Source organism: Sceloporus occidentalis, unplaced genomic scaffold, assembly GCF_023333645.1.
Source record: "Sceloporus occidentalis isolate IW3139 unplaced genomic scaffold, rSceOcc1.0.p SCAF_4, whole genome shotgun sequence".
Lineage (NCBI taxonomy): Eukaryota > Metazoa > Chordata > Lepidosauria > Squamata > Phrynosomatidae > Sceloporus > Sceloporus occidentalis.
Window position 1 is genome coordinate 121,859,285 of NW_028316984.1, and position 15,265 is coordinate 121,874,549.

The 15,265-nt window shown below is 39.3% G+C and overlaps 1 protein-coding gene across 6 annotated transcripts in view; it reads right to left on the minus strand.

Moving 5' to 3' along the window:
- The window catches only part of SHANK2 (SH3 and multiple ankyrin repeat domains 2), a 480,993-nt gene that overhangs the window by 20,097 nt on the left and 445,631 nt on the right, over window positions 1-15,265 (minus strand). For 5 of the 6 annotated variants that reach the window (XM_089521401.1, XM_089521400.1, XM_089521399.1 and 2 more), the window contains 3 exons: window positions 14,188-14,318; window positions 13,289-13,400; window positions 8,936-11,342 (listed from right to left, as the gene is read on the minus strand). In XM_089521401.1, the coding sequence (XP_089377527.1) occupies window positions 8,936-11,342; window positions 13,289-13,400; window positions 14,188-14,318 (2,650 nt within the window). Of the gene's footprint in view, window positions 1-6,654; window positions 6,682-8,935; window positions 11,343-13,288; window positions 13,401-14,187; window positions 14,319-15,265 lie in introns of all 6 variants that reach the window. The other variant, XM_089521402.1, reaches the window with a different exon arrangement.

Consider the following 15,265-nt stretch of genomic DNA (forward strand, 5'->3'; position numbering starts at 1 on the left):
TGATCTTAGGCAAATCATATGTTCTTAGCCTCAGGGAAGGCAATGGTGAACTTCCCCTGAACAAATCTTGCCAAGAAAACCCCATAGGTTCATCTTAGGGTTGCCATAAATCAGAAATGAGGGCACACAACAACATTTATTCCTTTCATTTGTCTGTTGTGCTGAAATTAAGGAGAAAAATCCTTTCAACATTTGTGTTGCGTCCTCAAGCAGCGCATTGCCCAACACATTTGCTCTCCTTTTCCCCTTCGAGAAACAAACCTACACCCTGAGCTCTGGGGACAAGTCTTGTCGGCAGCTGCTCCTAGGAAAAAAAGAACTTTAGAGACATCCATCCTAACCCCCTATTTGCAGCAAGGACAGTCTGCCAACAGGACATGTTTCTCAAAGGGGCACAGCATACGCGATGTTACTCGGTGGGCTTCTTAGTCATGTTCACAATGGAGGACATTTTGGAATTCCTCCTGCATAGAACATAGGACATGTCCTGGAAAAGGAGGATGTCTGGTCACCCTGAATTATGTGGTAGTGACTGGCACTTGTGTCCATTTGATAAAATTCTTTCTTTTTTTTTTTAGAAAGTTGCCAGGGACCAGCAATCAATGGCTCAGGGACTGACACTGGTCCATGGAGCACCACTTTGAGTAGAAATGTCCTAAATTGCCCTGGCAAAGTCAAAATGGCTCAAGATAAGACAGCTTGATTCTCATAATGAGAATGGGTATGACAATAAACAGATTTTGGTGCACAGATGACAATTTTTAAGCAAAAGCTATCATTTACAACAGTGAGATTCCATTTGAAAAGACTAAGGCTGCAGCCCTGGACACACTTACGGTACCTGAAGAAAGCTCAATGAGGTTCATTTCTGACATATGTCAGGTTGCACTGTAAGAGGTCATGTAATTCTTCAATGTTAACTTAATGTTTACCCTCAGGATGAAGTACATCCATTAAATTTAAGAAAGAGAAATGTCAGAATGCTCGAAAGTAGTGTTTATGCCACATTTGGGAACATTTGCACAATCTTTTAGCATGTTGTTCTATGAAATTGCAAGCCTGCCCTAAGACTGATTGACTTCATTAGTATTAATTCTGCAGTCCTAAGGCTTGCTGTGATATTAGCATAGAGGTTAGAGTGTATTGACTATTTCAGCAACAAGATGTTAAAAATAATATCACATTAGCAGCAACCAAGGCCAGCACCAGATGTAGAAGGGCTATCATATGTCGCACCATCCCTGCATGAGTGCTTTGACACTGGCTCTCTCTTCCTTTTCGTTGAGGTAGGTAGGCAGTAGGAAGGTGAAACAGGAGCCAAACACATTAGGCTATCTGGTAATACCAAGGTAGTAATGCTTCAGAGAGACAGTAAACTGGGATCCCACTTTGTGGGTATTAAAATGGCAAACACCAATCATAGACCAACCCAACTCTGAAAGAAGTGCAGCCAACATGATATATTTATCATATCTGTATTTCTCCCTTTAAAGGAGTTTAGAAAGGAAACTGAAATGTACAACTACCCAGTAAATTACTTAGCTAAACAGTTTTGAACCAAATTGGTCTAGCAATAATTCAGTGCTCATAAAATCATAGTTGAAGGAGACTACAAACAAGCACCATCCAGTCCAACCCCCTGCTGTGCAGGAAGACAAAATCAATGCACCCCTGACAGATGGCCATCCAGCCTCTGTTTAAAAACCTCCAAGGAGGGAGACTCCACCACTGTCTGAGGGAGTGTGTTCCACTGTCAGGAAGTTCCTCCTAATGTTGAGGTGGAATCTCTTTTCCTGGAGCTTGCATCCATTGTTCCGGGTCCTAGTCTCTGGAGTAGCAGAAAACAAGCTTGCTCCATCCTCAATATGACACCTCTTTAGATATTTAAACAGGTCTATCATATCATCTCTTAACCGTCTCTTCTCCTGGCTAAACATACCTAGCTCCCTAAGTCTCTCCTCATAGGTCATGGTTTCCAGACCCTTCACCATTTTGGTGGCCCTCCTCTGGACATGCTCCAGCTTGTCAAAACCTTTTTTGAACTGTGGTGCCCAGAACTGGACACAGTATTCCAGGTGGGGCCTGACCAAAAGCAGAATAGAGTGGCACTATTACTTCCCTTGATCTAGAAACTATACTTCTATTGATGCAGCCTCACATTGGTCTTTTCAGCTGCCACATCACACTGTTGACTCATGTTCAACTTGTGGCCTACCAGGACTCCTAGATCCCTTTCATGTGTAGTCCTGTAAAGCCAGGTGTCCCCCATTCTGTATCTACGCATATCTTTTTTTTCCCTACTAAAGTGTAGTACTTTACATTTCCCTCAGTTGAAATTCATTTTATTAGTTTTGGCCTAGCTTTCTAATCTATTCAGGTCATTCTGAATTTTGATCCTTGCCTCTAGGCCTAGGGTTATTAGCTATTTGGTGTCATCTGCAAATTTGATAAGCATGCCCTCTATTCTTTCATCCAAGTCATTGATAAAGGTGTTGAATAGCACTGGGCCCAGAACAGAACCTTGTGGAACCCCACTGGCCACTTCTCTCAAAGATGAAGGGGAGTCATTGCTGAGTCCCCTTTGTGTTTGGCCGCTTAACTGATTATAAATCCACCCAACAGTTGCATCATCTGGCCCACATTTTACTAGCTTGTTTACTAGCTCATTTGTTTATTCTTCTTATTCCTGCCCTTTGGGATTCCCAACAAAAAAGACTACTGGGATCCAGAAGATTCCAAACTAGGATCTGTGCAGGCATAAAATCTATTTGTGCAAGTTACAAAGGTTGTGTAGAATAAGCAATTATTCCTTCTGACTCAATCAGTAGTGAGACTGATCAGAATCCTATCGGTGATATATGCATGTGTAGTACAGTGTTACATATACATATTTCCTCTTTTGGATGTTGTGAAGAAGATATATAATATGTTCTTGTGCAATGTCCAATCTTCGGCAAAGTAGCCTTCAACTGCTACAGTGATGCCAAGACCATTTTCTGGCAGTTGGGATGGGAAGTGAATTATCCAGGCAGCTAGGAAAAGAGAGTTGATGTCACTTTCCCATCTCTCTTTTTCTGGGTACACAATAGCAGCACGATGCTTCCCACCCTCCCTTGCTCTCGTCCAATAAATGACTTGGAAGCTGTCTTTTGGGACATGGAATTGCAGAAATGGAGTGTTGCACCCTACTCACACAATTCAGGGGTCTGGGCATTGTGTATTTTTGTACTTATTTTCTACTCATTTTTACATATGGCATATTTTCTTGCTGGTCGTCATGACTTATGTCTCTTTTCAAATACTTTGACTATAATGTATTAATAGGAACTAACTCTTAGGCAAATTAGATATTAATTTCAGCATAACTGAACAAAAACTATGAAGGAAGACATTGTAAAAAACAAGCAAGACACCAGATTTGTCACCCAAAGTATGACAGAAAAGTAGAATGTGCCAACTAGTCACCTGTAAACTTATTGTGACCCCATAAGTTTCATAGGGTTTTGTTAGGCAATGAATACTAAAAGATGCTTTGTCATTGCCTTCCTCTGAATAAAGCTTACAGCACCTGGTATTCCCTGGAAGTCTCTCTTCCAAGTGTGAACCAGGCCTGACCCTGTTTAGCAGACTCAGCAGCAATTTCCCACTGTGCACTATTGGAAAAGAAGCCAGTGAAAACATTCTGAGGCATTGGTGGCAACTCCATACAGGTTTAAGTGCAACTCAAACTTAAAACCTAAAATATTACAACTTAAACTTAAAAGTTGCATAACTTATACAACTCCTTACCATTGGGGGGGGGGGGGGTTGGTACAGCCAGTAAAGACTCTTTCCGTCTTCCTGCACTATTTCTCCATAAAATCTACTAACTAGAAGATATGTGAATCAAGACTATGTCTTTCATAATCAGCCAGTGGGGAATAACACAGCAAAGCTGCACAATATTAGACATTATTAAGAGCAGGCAATAAAAGACAGACAGTATGATGGCAGCTCCATATTTTTTGTGATGTTTTGTTCTGCACCAAGACTTGCTAAAATGAATGAAAAATAACCTGATAAGGAAAGTGGCTTGTAAATTCTATCAGGATGTAAAATTCCATCCATAATCTCTATCTGCTTCATCTTGGCCTGTGTTAACTCACAATGCTTAAATAAGAGTGCATGTTACAAGCAACACTTTTCAGTGAGTCTGCAAGCAAAATCACTTTTCCCCCTTCCCTTCTGGAAGAGGCTCCTATACAACAGAGAGCCACTGCAGGAACTGTGTTGTTTTCCCAGTATTAAAGAAGGGAAACGGCAATCTTGCAAATTATGGAACATCTTTTTGTTTTTTGAGACCTGGGTCATTTGTTGGATAGGGATGACACAGGGACTGGCCAAGAGCTACACTCATCCTGCAATCCTAACAATACAGCAATTTATCATTCTCTGGCCTATGGCCTTTGGTTCTCTATAGTTATTTTGACCCTTTCATCCTGTCAGTAATAAATAGACTCTCCTGCTACTAGGCTCCAATGCTTTGGTTCATTATCAATTCCATTTCCTCCTAACTCACAGTTTATTCAGATCTCCGCTTTTTACAACACTCTACTTTTCTCTTTCTTCTCACATATCACTTCCTGTTGTCAAGTGTGATATGATTTATCCAGAGCACCTCCTTCTCCAAGAGATCTACTTTTGCATTAAACAACTGACAGCATTGCTTCCTTGGCTATTTGAAAATCCAGGAGTTAAAATATTTGCCGTTCCTCAGTCAGAGGATTTATCATCATGTGCAATGCAATTATGGTCTAAATGCCTAAGCTAATATGTGATATTCAAGTACACCTTCTGCTTTTGGTTCTTGTTGCTAGATTACAATGCTTAAGCCAGCAGCAGCTGCAAGTAGCAGAATTGTTCTGGCAAGCCTAAGTTCTGAATCTAGTAACACCTTCTTTTTGACATCCCATGTCCTGACTAGCCTCTCAAGCAACTGTTTTTCCTTTGTTATCTTCCTAAATCTTCCTATCTGATCCAGTCATATCTGTACCTTTTTGTCTAGGGTTTTTTTATCATGTCTTAGGCAGTACCACAACCTTACTTCAGCTTTCTGCCTCTGGATGTCCTGCATCTTAGTTTCCCTGCAATTCAGGATCTCTTTCTAATTCCCACTCTGTCCCTCTGTGAATCAGTAATTCAGCCAAGTCACCTATCACACAGAAACTGCACTACCATAGTTTAAACCAGGGGTCGGCAACCTGCGGCCCGCGGGCCGGATCCGGCCCGCCAAGGCCTTCCTGCCGGCCCCTGCGCAGTCCTGCCGCCGATTGCCGCCGATTTCCTCCATTTTCGCTCCGCTGCGGCCGCCATTTTGTTTTTGAAAATGGCGGCCGAAGTCTCACGTGACCTCAGGATGGCAAAGGTCAAACGAGACTTCGGCCGCCATTTTGAAAAACAAAATGGCGGCGCCCATTAGGAAGCCTGGTGCAGCCCCTCAAGCACTCCAACAGGGCTCCAGGGGCTGCAGCAGGCCTGCATCGGGCTCCACCTTGCCCTCTGCCCTCCTCCCTATGAATAGAAGAGCAGGGAAAGGAGGAGGAGGAAGAAGGAGGAGCCAGCTGGCCAGCAAGAGCAAGAGCAAGAGCAAGCCAGAGAGAGGTTGGTTGCTTCTTTAGGGGAGGGGGGGGTTAGCCTTCTATTCTGAATTGCATTTTAGTAGTTTCCATGCTAGTAACTTGTTAGTATTATTATTTTTTACTTGCCCTTGGTAGTCTCTTTGCAAAAACTACTCCAAGCTCCTTGTGCTTCTCTGGGTTGAGACAGTGGTGCATGCTTTTCCCCTTCTATTCTGAATTGCATTTTAGTAGTAACTTGTTAGTATTATTATTATTTATTTGCCCTTGGTAGTCTCTTTGCAAAAACTACTCCAAGCTCCTTGTGCTTCTCTGGGTTGAGACAGTGGTGCATGCTTTTCCCCTTCTATTCTGAATTGCATTTTAGTAGTTTCCATGCTAGTAACTGTTATTATTATTATTATTATTATTATTATTATCATCATTCCGGGGGCGGAGCATGCGGCCCCGCCCCTGGAGGGTGGAAGCTCCACCCCCAGCACGTGGGCCCGCCCCCGGAGGGTGGAAGCTCCACCCCCAGCACGTGGGCCCGCCCCCAGAGGGTGGAAGCTCCACCCCACTGCTTCGGCCCCCCAGTTGTCCGAGGGACAGCAACCCGGCCCCCGGCTCAAAAAGGTTGCCTACCCCTGGTTTAAACATCTGAAAATTCCATACTATCACAGTAAAGACAGACTTTATTGTCTTAAGTACAATACAATTTGGATTATGCATGTGATTTCTGGCCTTGAATTCACTAATGTTTAGGCATGGTTAACTTTTGCTAATTTAATCTTTAGGCAAACTGCTACACATTGCCAGAGTGCTACAGGTGCCGCAAATTTATGTAAGGAAGTATATAATACTGGACACACAGAACTCATTTTAAAGGATGACTACCACTTCTGGATAGTATGATCTAATCAGAATTACAAATGAAAAACAAATACAAAAACAAAAAATAACCCACAAAATGATAAAATGCATGTTTTTTAAAAAAACAACAACCAAAAACCACAGAAGGCACAATGTAGAACAGTCTATGCCTTTGGTCGTCACTTACTTCATGGCAGTTCAGCATGACCCTCTTCTGTTAACGGCAGTCATGAGAGCAAATAAAATGACAAAATGGAATGACTGAGACACTATAAAATTACAAAGCAAAAGCATCTGCAAAATTGGCAGACAAACAGTTAACAAGATGGAGTGACAGTAATGGACACAATAAAGATCAACTTAAAAACATCTCTTAATCGTTGGATTATTTACAAACCTGTAAAGTTATCCAGTTTAAAATTGGCAAACTGAAAATGTCACAATGAAAATCACGATCTCACTTGTTGTCATTGCTATTATCAATAGCAGCAGCAGGATCACTGTCACCAACATCACCATCTAGGGCTGACTGTGTCCAATATGTTGATACTAAGGCAGTCACAATTCAATACATTGCCTGCTATGTTCAGTCATTACTAACATTTACAATATACCAAACCCCCCATAGCATATCCCAATGGGAATCAGAAGAACCAAATCTACCCTAAATGAGACAGTTAATAGCTTCATATTAGCAGTGCTATAGCTACTATTGTTAAGCCTCAATAGTTCCATTATCAACACAGCAACTCTCTTCTGCTTTAGAATGAAACTGATGCTGATTCTACTCTAAACTGTTCACTAGCCTTTTTGTTTCATTCTGTATAGCCACTTGTTTCATTCTGTTTGAATCCAGTGATTCACTGGGCCCTGAAACATTAAGTTCCTAAGCAACTTCTGGTTCAAGGCATGTTAAACTGTGATCCATTTATCTAGTTAGTTTTGGGTGGGAGTGGCAATTCAAGTTTAAAAAAAGAACACACATTCTCCATTCAACTTGTGTTCAAAGGAAAGTATTGGTTTCGATGTCTTCAAATCAGTGACAGCAACAAATTTGGCAGTGCAACAGCTTGAGGGGAGAGGTGAACCAATGCATATCCATCTCCACCCCAGGAAGTTGCCCATATTTGATTTATAGTTTGCATTTAACTACAGAATTCATTTGTTGTTTGGCAACAAATAAATGTAACTATTCACTTTGATATTTGCTTTTGTGAATGTAAGATTAAACCAGAGAAAGAAAATGAAGGGGGAAAAAAAGAGAAAATACAAGCTTACAAATAAATGCAAGGAAAGGGGATGGGTCTAAGAAATACTTTTATAAAATGCACTGAGCCATGCAAAACCCTTCCTTATTAATTTTAGATTGGTAACTAACATGAGAAGAAATTCATTTGTAAAGCAGTGTAAATTTTTAAGCATTCATGTATGGATCTGGTGTTTACTGGGCAACGGCAAGACCAATATAGTGGATAAGCAGCCAAAACAATTATGCTTAAAGAAATTTGTGATGAGGAAGCTCCACAGAGGCATGTATGCACTGTCTTCTCATTTGTTTGATTTCTACTACCATTTTGAGGGAGCACAATCACAGGAACTGGACATCTATGCTTATGGGCCTCACTGTAGGGGCACTTATATAAGATCTGTGCTGCATGGAAAGGCACTTCTACTTTTCTACTACAATATAAATCCTGTCACAAATTGCTAAAAGTCTGGCCTGGGATAGTGCTAGTAAATTAGATATAGCAGGCTCACATTTCTTATTCTCATATACCATATGTTCTTCTCTTTATGGTTGTTCTGATTAAAGAATTCAAACCAAATTAATGAATGAACGATGCTTATTTTACAGAAATACCTGAAGTGGTTAGATTTGGATATTTTAAAAAAACAAACCAAGTTGTAGCCTAATTCTGCATCTCTTCGCTCCCAAGTAGTGATGTCTATATAGTAAGTCACATTTCTGAGATGTGTTATTTCAGAAAAGGCAAAGTAAAGTGGAATTGTTCATATAGAAGAAGTTTCCTTTTCTTTAAAAAAGCAAAGCAGATTCTGGCTGGAAATCAGAGTCGTGGTACATGCAGAAAACACAGGATATTGCTCACTCTCTGCTCTTTTTAGGTCCAGAGAGTTGCTGGATCCTTCTGAGTGGCTTTTTGGAGGGTGCAAGTTATTGCTAGAAAGCTTCCAAACCTTGGTTCCTAAGTAAAACAACATATGAGACCTTTGGATTTTAGCCTTTATGCTGAAAAGTAAACACAAATGCAAAGAAAAATGAAAAAAAGGTTATCCACTGTGCTATGCATCTAACTTCTTTTGTAGATTGTTAGGAATGTATAAAACAAAAATAAACAAAACACACACAACCCGGAATATTAGTACCATACATTTTTATCAGAATGATGAAAACCAAGCCAATTTTTACTTAAAATAGTATAGACTTAAAAAAAAATAGTTGTATTTACCTTGTACTAAGACTTGCAGCTTTTGTTCCTGTAGGTGACTCCATTCCTTCCCCTGGCTTTGAGGATTTCTCTCTGTTCATTTGTTGTAGTATTGAGTTCAATTCACTAATAACATTAGCCTTTGGGCCTGAGAGAACTGGGCTTTTAATCTCCGTTACATCACCCCATAGCTTAGAAGTCCTTTGCTGTACAACTTTAGCCATACCGGGCTGTGCGCTGATAGGAGGTGGGGGTGGAGCAGGTGGAGGAATAACAAAACTATCTACAGTTTCTTCAATTAGCGCATCCTTGTAAAGTGCATTGCTTTTGTTGATTATGGGCTTCATTTTTGGCTTAGGAGGTACTGGGGGTTTGTCCACCAGAAATGTTTGCCCATCTGCATAGACAGTACAAGTATCCAAGTTCTCACCACCTTCAGAAGATAAGGTAGAGATACTGGACACAGTTGAGATAGTGCTGGTTGTCTCTAGGTGATGGTCACTACCGCTTCGACTGTCCACCTCTTCAATCCCAGAGTCAGTGACATTATCAAAATTTTCAGGGGGTGGTAAAAAAGAGGCAGGCATACAGTTTGAAAGACCCGCTGATTTCTTACTGTCTATTGAATTTGAGGGCTGAATGGGATTGAATGAAGTTGATGGAGTTCCATTTTTTCTCTGTTTCAGCAAGTCTGTTAGTGCAGAGCCTGGAACTGTATGGTCATCAGGGATATCAAAACTGTTAGCAAATTCTAAAGGAGGAGGTAATGGCTCAGTAAAGATGAAATCTTCATCAAGATCAACAGATGCTAAAGGAGGTGGAGGGATACGGAATGGCAAAATAATAGGCTCATCAACAGATCCAACAGCTACAATTGTTTTGCAAGGAGATGCAGGTGGCTCAGGCATGACAGTATCATCTAGTCCACTTTCTGCTGTTTCTGTGCTTTCCTGCATTTCTGGTGGAGGCTTTTCAGTATTTACATCTATCTCAGCACTTTCCTCTTCACTTTCAGGCATATTGCTAGACTGTGCTGTGTCTACTGTATGAACCATGAGCAAACCAGCTGTTTTCTGTTGTGAGGTATCCACAATGTTTATCAGCATGTTCTTCTTTTCTTCTGGCCTCCTCTCTTTTGACATATCTATCTCATATTTGTTCTCCGTCTCCTGTCTTCTTAGGGGACCACGTGTGTTTTGCTTAGCAATGGTAGCTGTCACTGGAAATGAAGCTTCAATATTGGATCTCATCTTTGTATCAATGTAAAGGGGTTTATTAAGGTCCGCTTTGCCAGATTCTCCTTTTCCTGGAATTTGTTGGGTTTGCTCTTTCATCGCTCTATCTCTGGCCGAAAGGGCAAGGGCTAAAGGTGAATTTGGATCCAGTAATTTCCCTGTGAGTGGATGAACATAGTTATCCAAACCGGACATATCAGCATTCTGAGTTGCCAATGCATTGTTTTCCGAAACCATTGTTGTTTGGGCTGAAGAATTTGGTATCCTTGCATCACTCTGATTACTTGATTCACTACTATTGAAAATATTTTCAGACTCTCTAGGTGCTGGGATAGGAGACTGTGAAACAAGTTGCCTAAAACTGTCTTCATTACTAAACATTCCCTCATCACTAAACTTAGACTGTCTCATACGTGGTGTTGGAGGTGTTAAACCAACATCCTCATCACCCAAATCTGTGGAAAGGAAAGCTGGAGAGTTACGCCTGGCTTCTAATCTTTTCTCCCTGTCCCTCACTGCTCCAGCAATGGCTGCTGCAAATGGACTACTGACAGTCAAGTTATCTTCAGGTCTGAGCTGTCCTGGTTGCTCTGAAGATTGTGGGTCAATTTCCATGCTGCTTCCTTGACTACTTTTCCCACTACTGCTGGTAGATGGCTCTTTAACAATGATGGTGGGAATTGGAATGGAGCAGGTTTTTTCTGGACTATCCTCAACATTAGATTGCTTCACTAGCATTCCCTTCCGTCTCGCTGGCTTGGCTGGGACATACACTGCTTTGCTTGCTATTTTTCCAACTTCAGAGTATGGGTTTTCCGGCATCTGACCTCTCTTGTTTCTGAAGCTTGCCTGAGTTGCGGCATTTCTGCTATATAAGTCCTCAGAATCTAGAGAATAACGGTCCATCTCTCTCCGGTAATATATGCCTTTGTCCCTTATCACTGTCCCCATATTTTCAGATCTACCTGAAACAGCTATCTTTGAACCTGAATTCTGATTAAATGCAGGCTTAATTGTTCCATATATTCTAGCCATTGGAGATTTGGGAGAGTTGTAAAGAGAAGGAGGTGGTGGTGATGGAGGTAAAGACTGTGGTGGAGGAGGGATATCTTCAGAGGTGTCTGGCATGGATAGACTTCTAGTAAATTTTAGCATGGGGGGAGCCAAAAATTGCCGTTCTTCCTCTGTTATCCCTTTAAAAAAATCACAAGCTACAATGTTTAAGTTGTCCTTGTATTTCAATTAGCATCCACCCTCACCAAAGTCATAGTAAACAAATTACAGCCAATACTGTATTACGCATACTATGTACTGCATGGACTTATTATATGTCTACACTAGTGCTCCTTTTGTGCACACCTTACATTTATACTTTGGTAGTTTCAGTATCCCCCTGCTGATTTTTCTTACATATTTGCACAGACAACTGCATTCAGTCAGTATGCTGTTCTAAGCTGTGCATAAAAGGAGAAGTGCTGGCCAAGGCTGGTGCAAGATTTGACAAAGAAAGAACAGGAAAGCTTTTTTTTTTAAAAAGAGCATGTATGTTCAGTCAGTGAGCATTTGTGAACAGATAGCCATGCATGAAATAAAACAAAACAATGTTGCTGCCTTAAAAAAGCAAGTGGACTGACAGGCATTGTGGAACATTTGTCCAAATTAACATAAGGAACATGGTAGCAAAACTGCTCCCTGGGGTACTAAATTTCATGCTGGAAAGAACAGAAGTACTAATCATAATTTTATGAGCTACCTGTGGAATTTTTGAGTGCAAATACAAACACTAGCTGTTCCTTATGTAGACAACCTCTCAAATCTGTAATAATATCAACAAAAACAACAACAGCAATAGTGAAGTATCTATCAGGCACAGCCAAGACCACAACAAGTTGTAAGTTGAAAAAACTAGGAATCCTAGTTGTGCAACATGGGGTTGTTTGGTAAATCTCTCTGTGTTTGAAGCATACTATTTTCAGTCAGTAGGCCACTATAGAATTGCAGACACACACCCCTTTACTGTGGAACAGCCTTGCTGTAGGCATGAAGTGGGCTGACTGTTTTACATGGAGTTGTAGGGGAACAGCAAAGTAGAGTGGGGTCATGCCTGGGATGCCCATAACCAAATGTTGTTTAGATGATGTCTGCACTATGTCTCCAACTCTGATAGCTATACAACTTTATTTTAAGACTTCCTTGTAACAATTTAAGAGCTACTCCAAACCTTTCAAAGCCAGTAAGTTCACTGGCAATGATGACTGTGCTCATTATAATAATAAAACTGACTATTTAGTTATGGACATGGCACGTAGATTGAGAAGATGCCTTCTTTTCCGTTCTTACATGTGATTGCTATTCTGGAAAAACCAGCACATGCAATAACGGGATATTCAAATCATGTTATTTGAATATATAGCCAACTCACTATCATTTGAAAAAACAGGCCAGCTTTATACTGCAAAATCATATTTGATTAATTTGACTGAATATATGCTGTTTACTTACTGTATAAACAAGAACCTCTAAAATAAAGTGTATCAATATTAACAAATATGATATATGTTTTCTTAATACTCATGGTCATTACTTTGAATTAAAAAAGACCAATTCATTTTATCATAGACACTTAGATTATTAAATATCAATCTCATATTACTTCTAGATATTTTGTCTTCTGTAATAGAAAAGTCAAAATAGTGAATAGGATCTTGAAACTTTTTAAAATATACATATGTGCCCAGTTTTGATTGAAATATCAAATAAATTTTAAAAATGAATAAATTAAATCTGTGTTTGGGAACTCTTGATAAGTGCAATCTACCATTTATTAGCTTGATAATTCTTTATTTGGATTTTAAAATCATGTTCACTAGATTCTGAGGAATGAGGAGTTTTATAAGTATAAAATAATAAAATATAAATTGCTAAAGGAATATTATGTTGCAAAGATGAATTTTAATTCAGACACTCAGACATGCTTACAAAATACAATGCATTCCAATTATTGCTGGTAATTTGACCAAGTTTCAAAGCTAATTAATGAATAAATGTATTAGATACAAGATCAGTGAAAAGGCTAAAAACAATAATTAGAAATAAAAGAAGGATCTAGCCAACAAATACATAGAAAGTGATATTTTACCTATTGATTTTTGTCTTCTTACTGTACCTCGTGGTACACCCAGAAATGGGCCTTGTGTACTCCCAGGTACTGTAGGTGGCATCACAGCAATTCCTTGTCTATCATACATGGACTATAAAAACAAAACAATTAAGTAAGTCCAAGGCCTATCTATATATCATTTAAAATCCTGATTCATCCTCTCATAATTCCAATGTTACATAATATTATTTATAGCATGTTCACTGTTGCTCCACTACACTTCTGGAAATGTGTATATTTCTGGCCACACAATTAGAAAACATTGTGTGCTGGTGTTCAGCTGAACATATATTACAGTTCGAGAAGTAATGTAACTTTTCCTACTCAGAAGAGTGGAAGATATATGTTACTGAAGCAGCACTGGAGCAACTACAGAAGGTTGTGGCAACTACATATAATCAAAGTTTTGAATTCAGAGACATAGCCATGTTAGTCTGGAATATTAGTATGCAAAGATCTCTTGTAGCACTTTTGCAACTGTAGACGATGCTGTAGTATAAGCTTTTGCTGTGCATGTTGCTGTTTAATAATATGGAGTGTGATCATCTGTGTTTTTCCCCATCTGTAGGGGCCCCCACAATGGACTTACTATAGATGAGCAGCATCCACGGCATTTTAATTTTTAACTTTGTGAAACAAGTGGGACAGCTGGCCATATTTGTCCAGTTTTAGTGATATCGTTTTTTAAATATTTAAAAGTAAGGTATTACAAATGCATTACTAATAATTAAAATAGTTTTATAGCTTCCTTGAAAATAAGGAATGTGAACAAATTAATTTGTAATTTAACATCTCAGAATGTTAACATCTCCAAGCTTATTCTTACTTCATCCTTATTCAGTCAAAGAATCACAGCTCTAAGGACAACCATCACTTACATTCATATCTGTAGCTGAGGGAAAACATCTACTAGAAGGTCGTTGCTTAATTGTTGCCACTCTTGAGTCTACACCTGCATTGTCTGGAATTCTTGATGGCTTGGAAACTGGTACTATTTCATCGACTTTATCTGTAACACAGAGGTATTTGCTAAAATAAATCTAATTTGTCCAAAGACTGAAAATCTTATAAGTATAAAATAAAGAATTCAATTTTTAAAAAATGCAAAGAAAAAAGGGGATTTTGGCATTTTAACAAGGCAATGCTTGAGCATTGTAAATCGTGCAAGCCAAGCACTTTCATTACTGCTGCATGCATGCTTTAGTTTTAAGCCTGCATGCATTTAATGTTTACTTAGTGTGACTCGAAAAACAATCCTCTTCTTCAAACCTTCAAAATGTGAAGGGAAAATATCTATATAGAAATGGAAAGAAAACCTTTAGAAATAAAATATCTTTAGAGCACTGTTTCACACAGCAGTGACTAGAATTTAGTGAAATTTTAGACAATAAAAGATATTTTAGGTGCTCTTTCTTTGTAATCTACTCCTGATACACATCTATTAGGCAAAACAATCTTGTACTACTGTAACGTAACTTTTTTTAGTATCTTAAATATGCAACTGCTCCATAATTTAATTTCTCTGTTGATTTCTAGCCCCAATGAGAAAAAAAAAATCAAAATTCATTTCTTAGAACTTTCCTATAAGCCTCATAACTCTTCTCTCAGACTTGACTTTCACAGAAATGCTATTATAGTAATGAACCACTTTCTTTAATCATGGACAGCAATATTCCTGCATTTGTCTATGCATAAATGAGCAATAGAACAATTCCACTACTGGCTCGGATTGTGCTATGGAGTGAAAAGAATTTTCAAAGCGGGATGGATGGCTTTGAAATTGTGATCTGAGGTCATGATAGAACTCAGATAACTATGGACAAAAAACAGGAAAACTGGCCTGCATCGGAGAAAAGAAAGCAGCTCATCATGAACAAAATTGTAGTGATCATCATCCCGCAATTTTAAATTTAAATTTAACAACATATATTTTATTTACACCCTCAGTACCTCAAG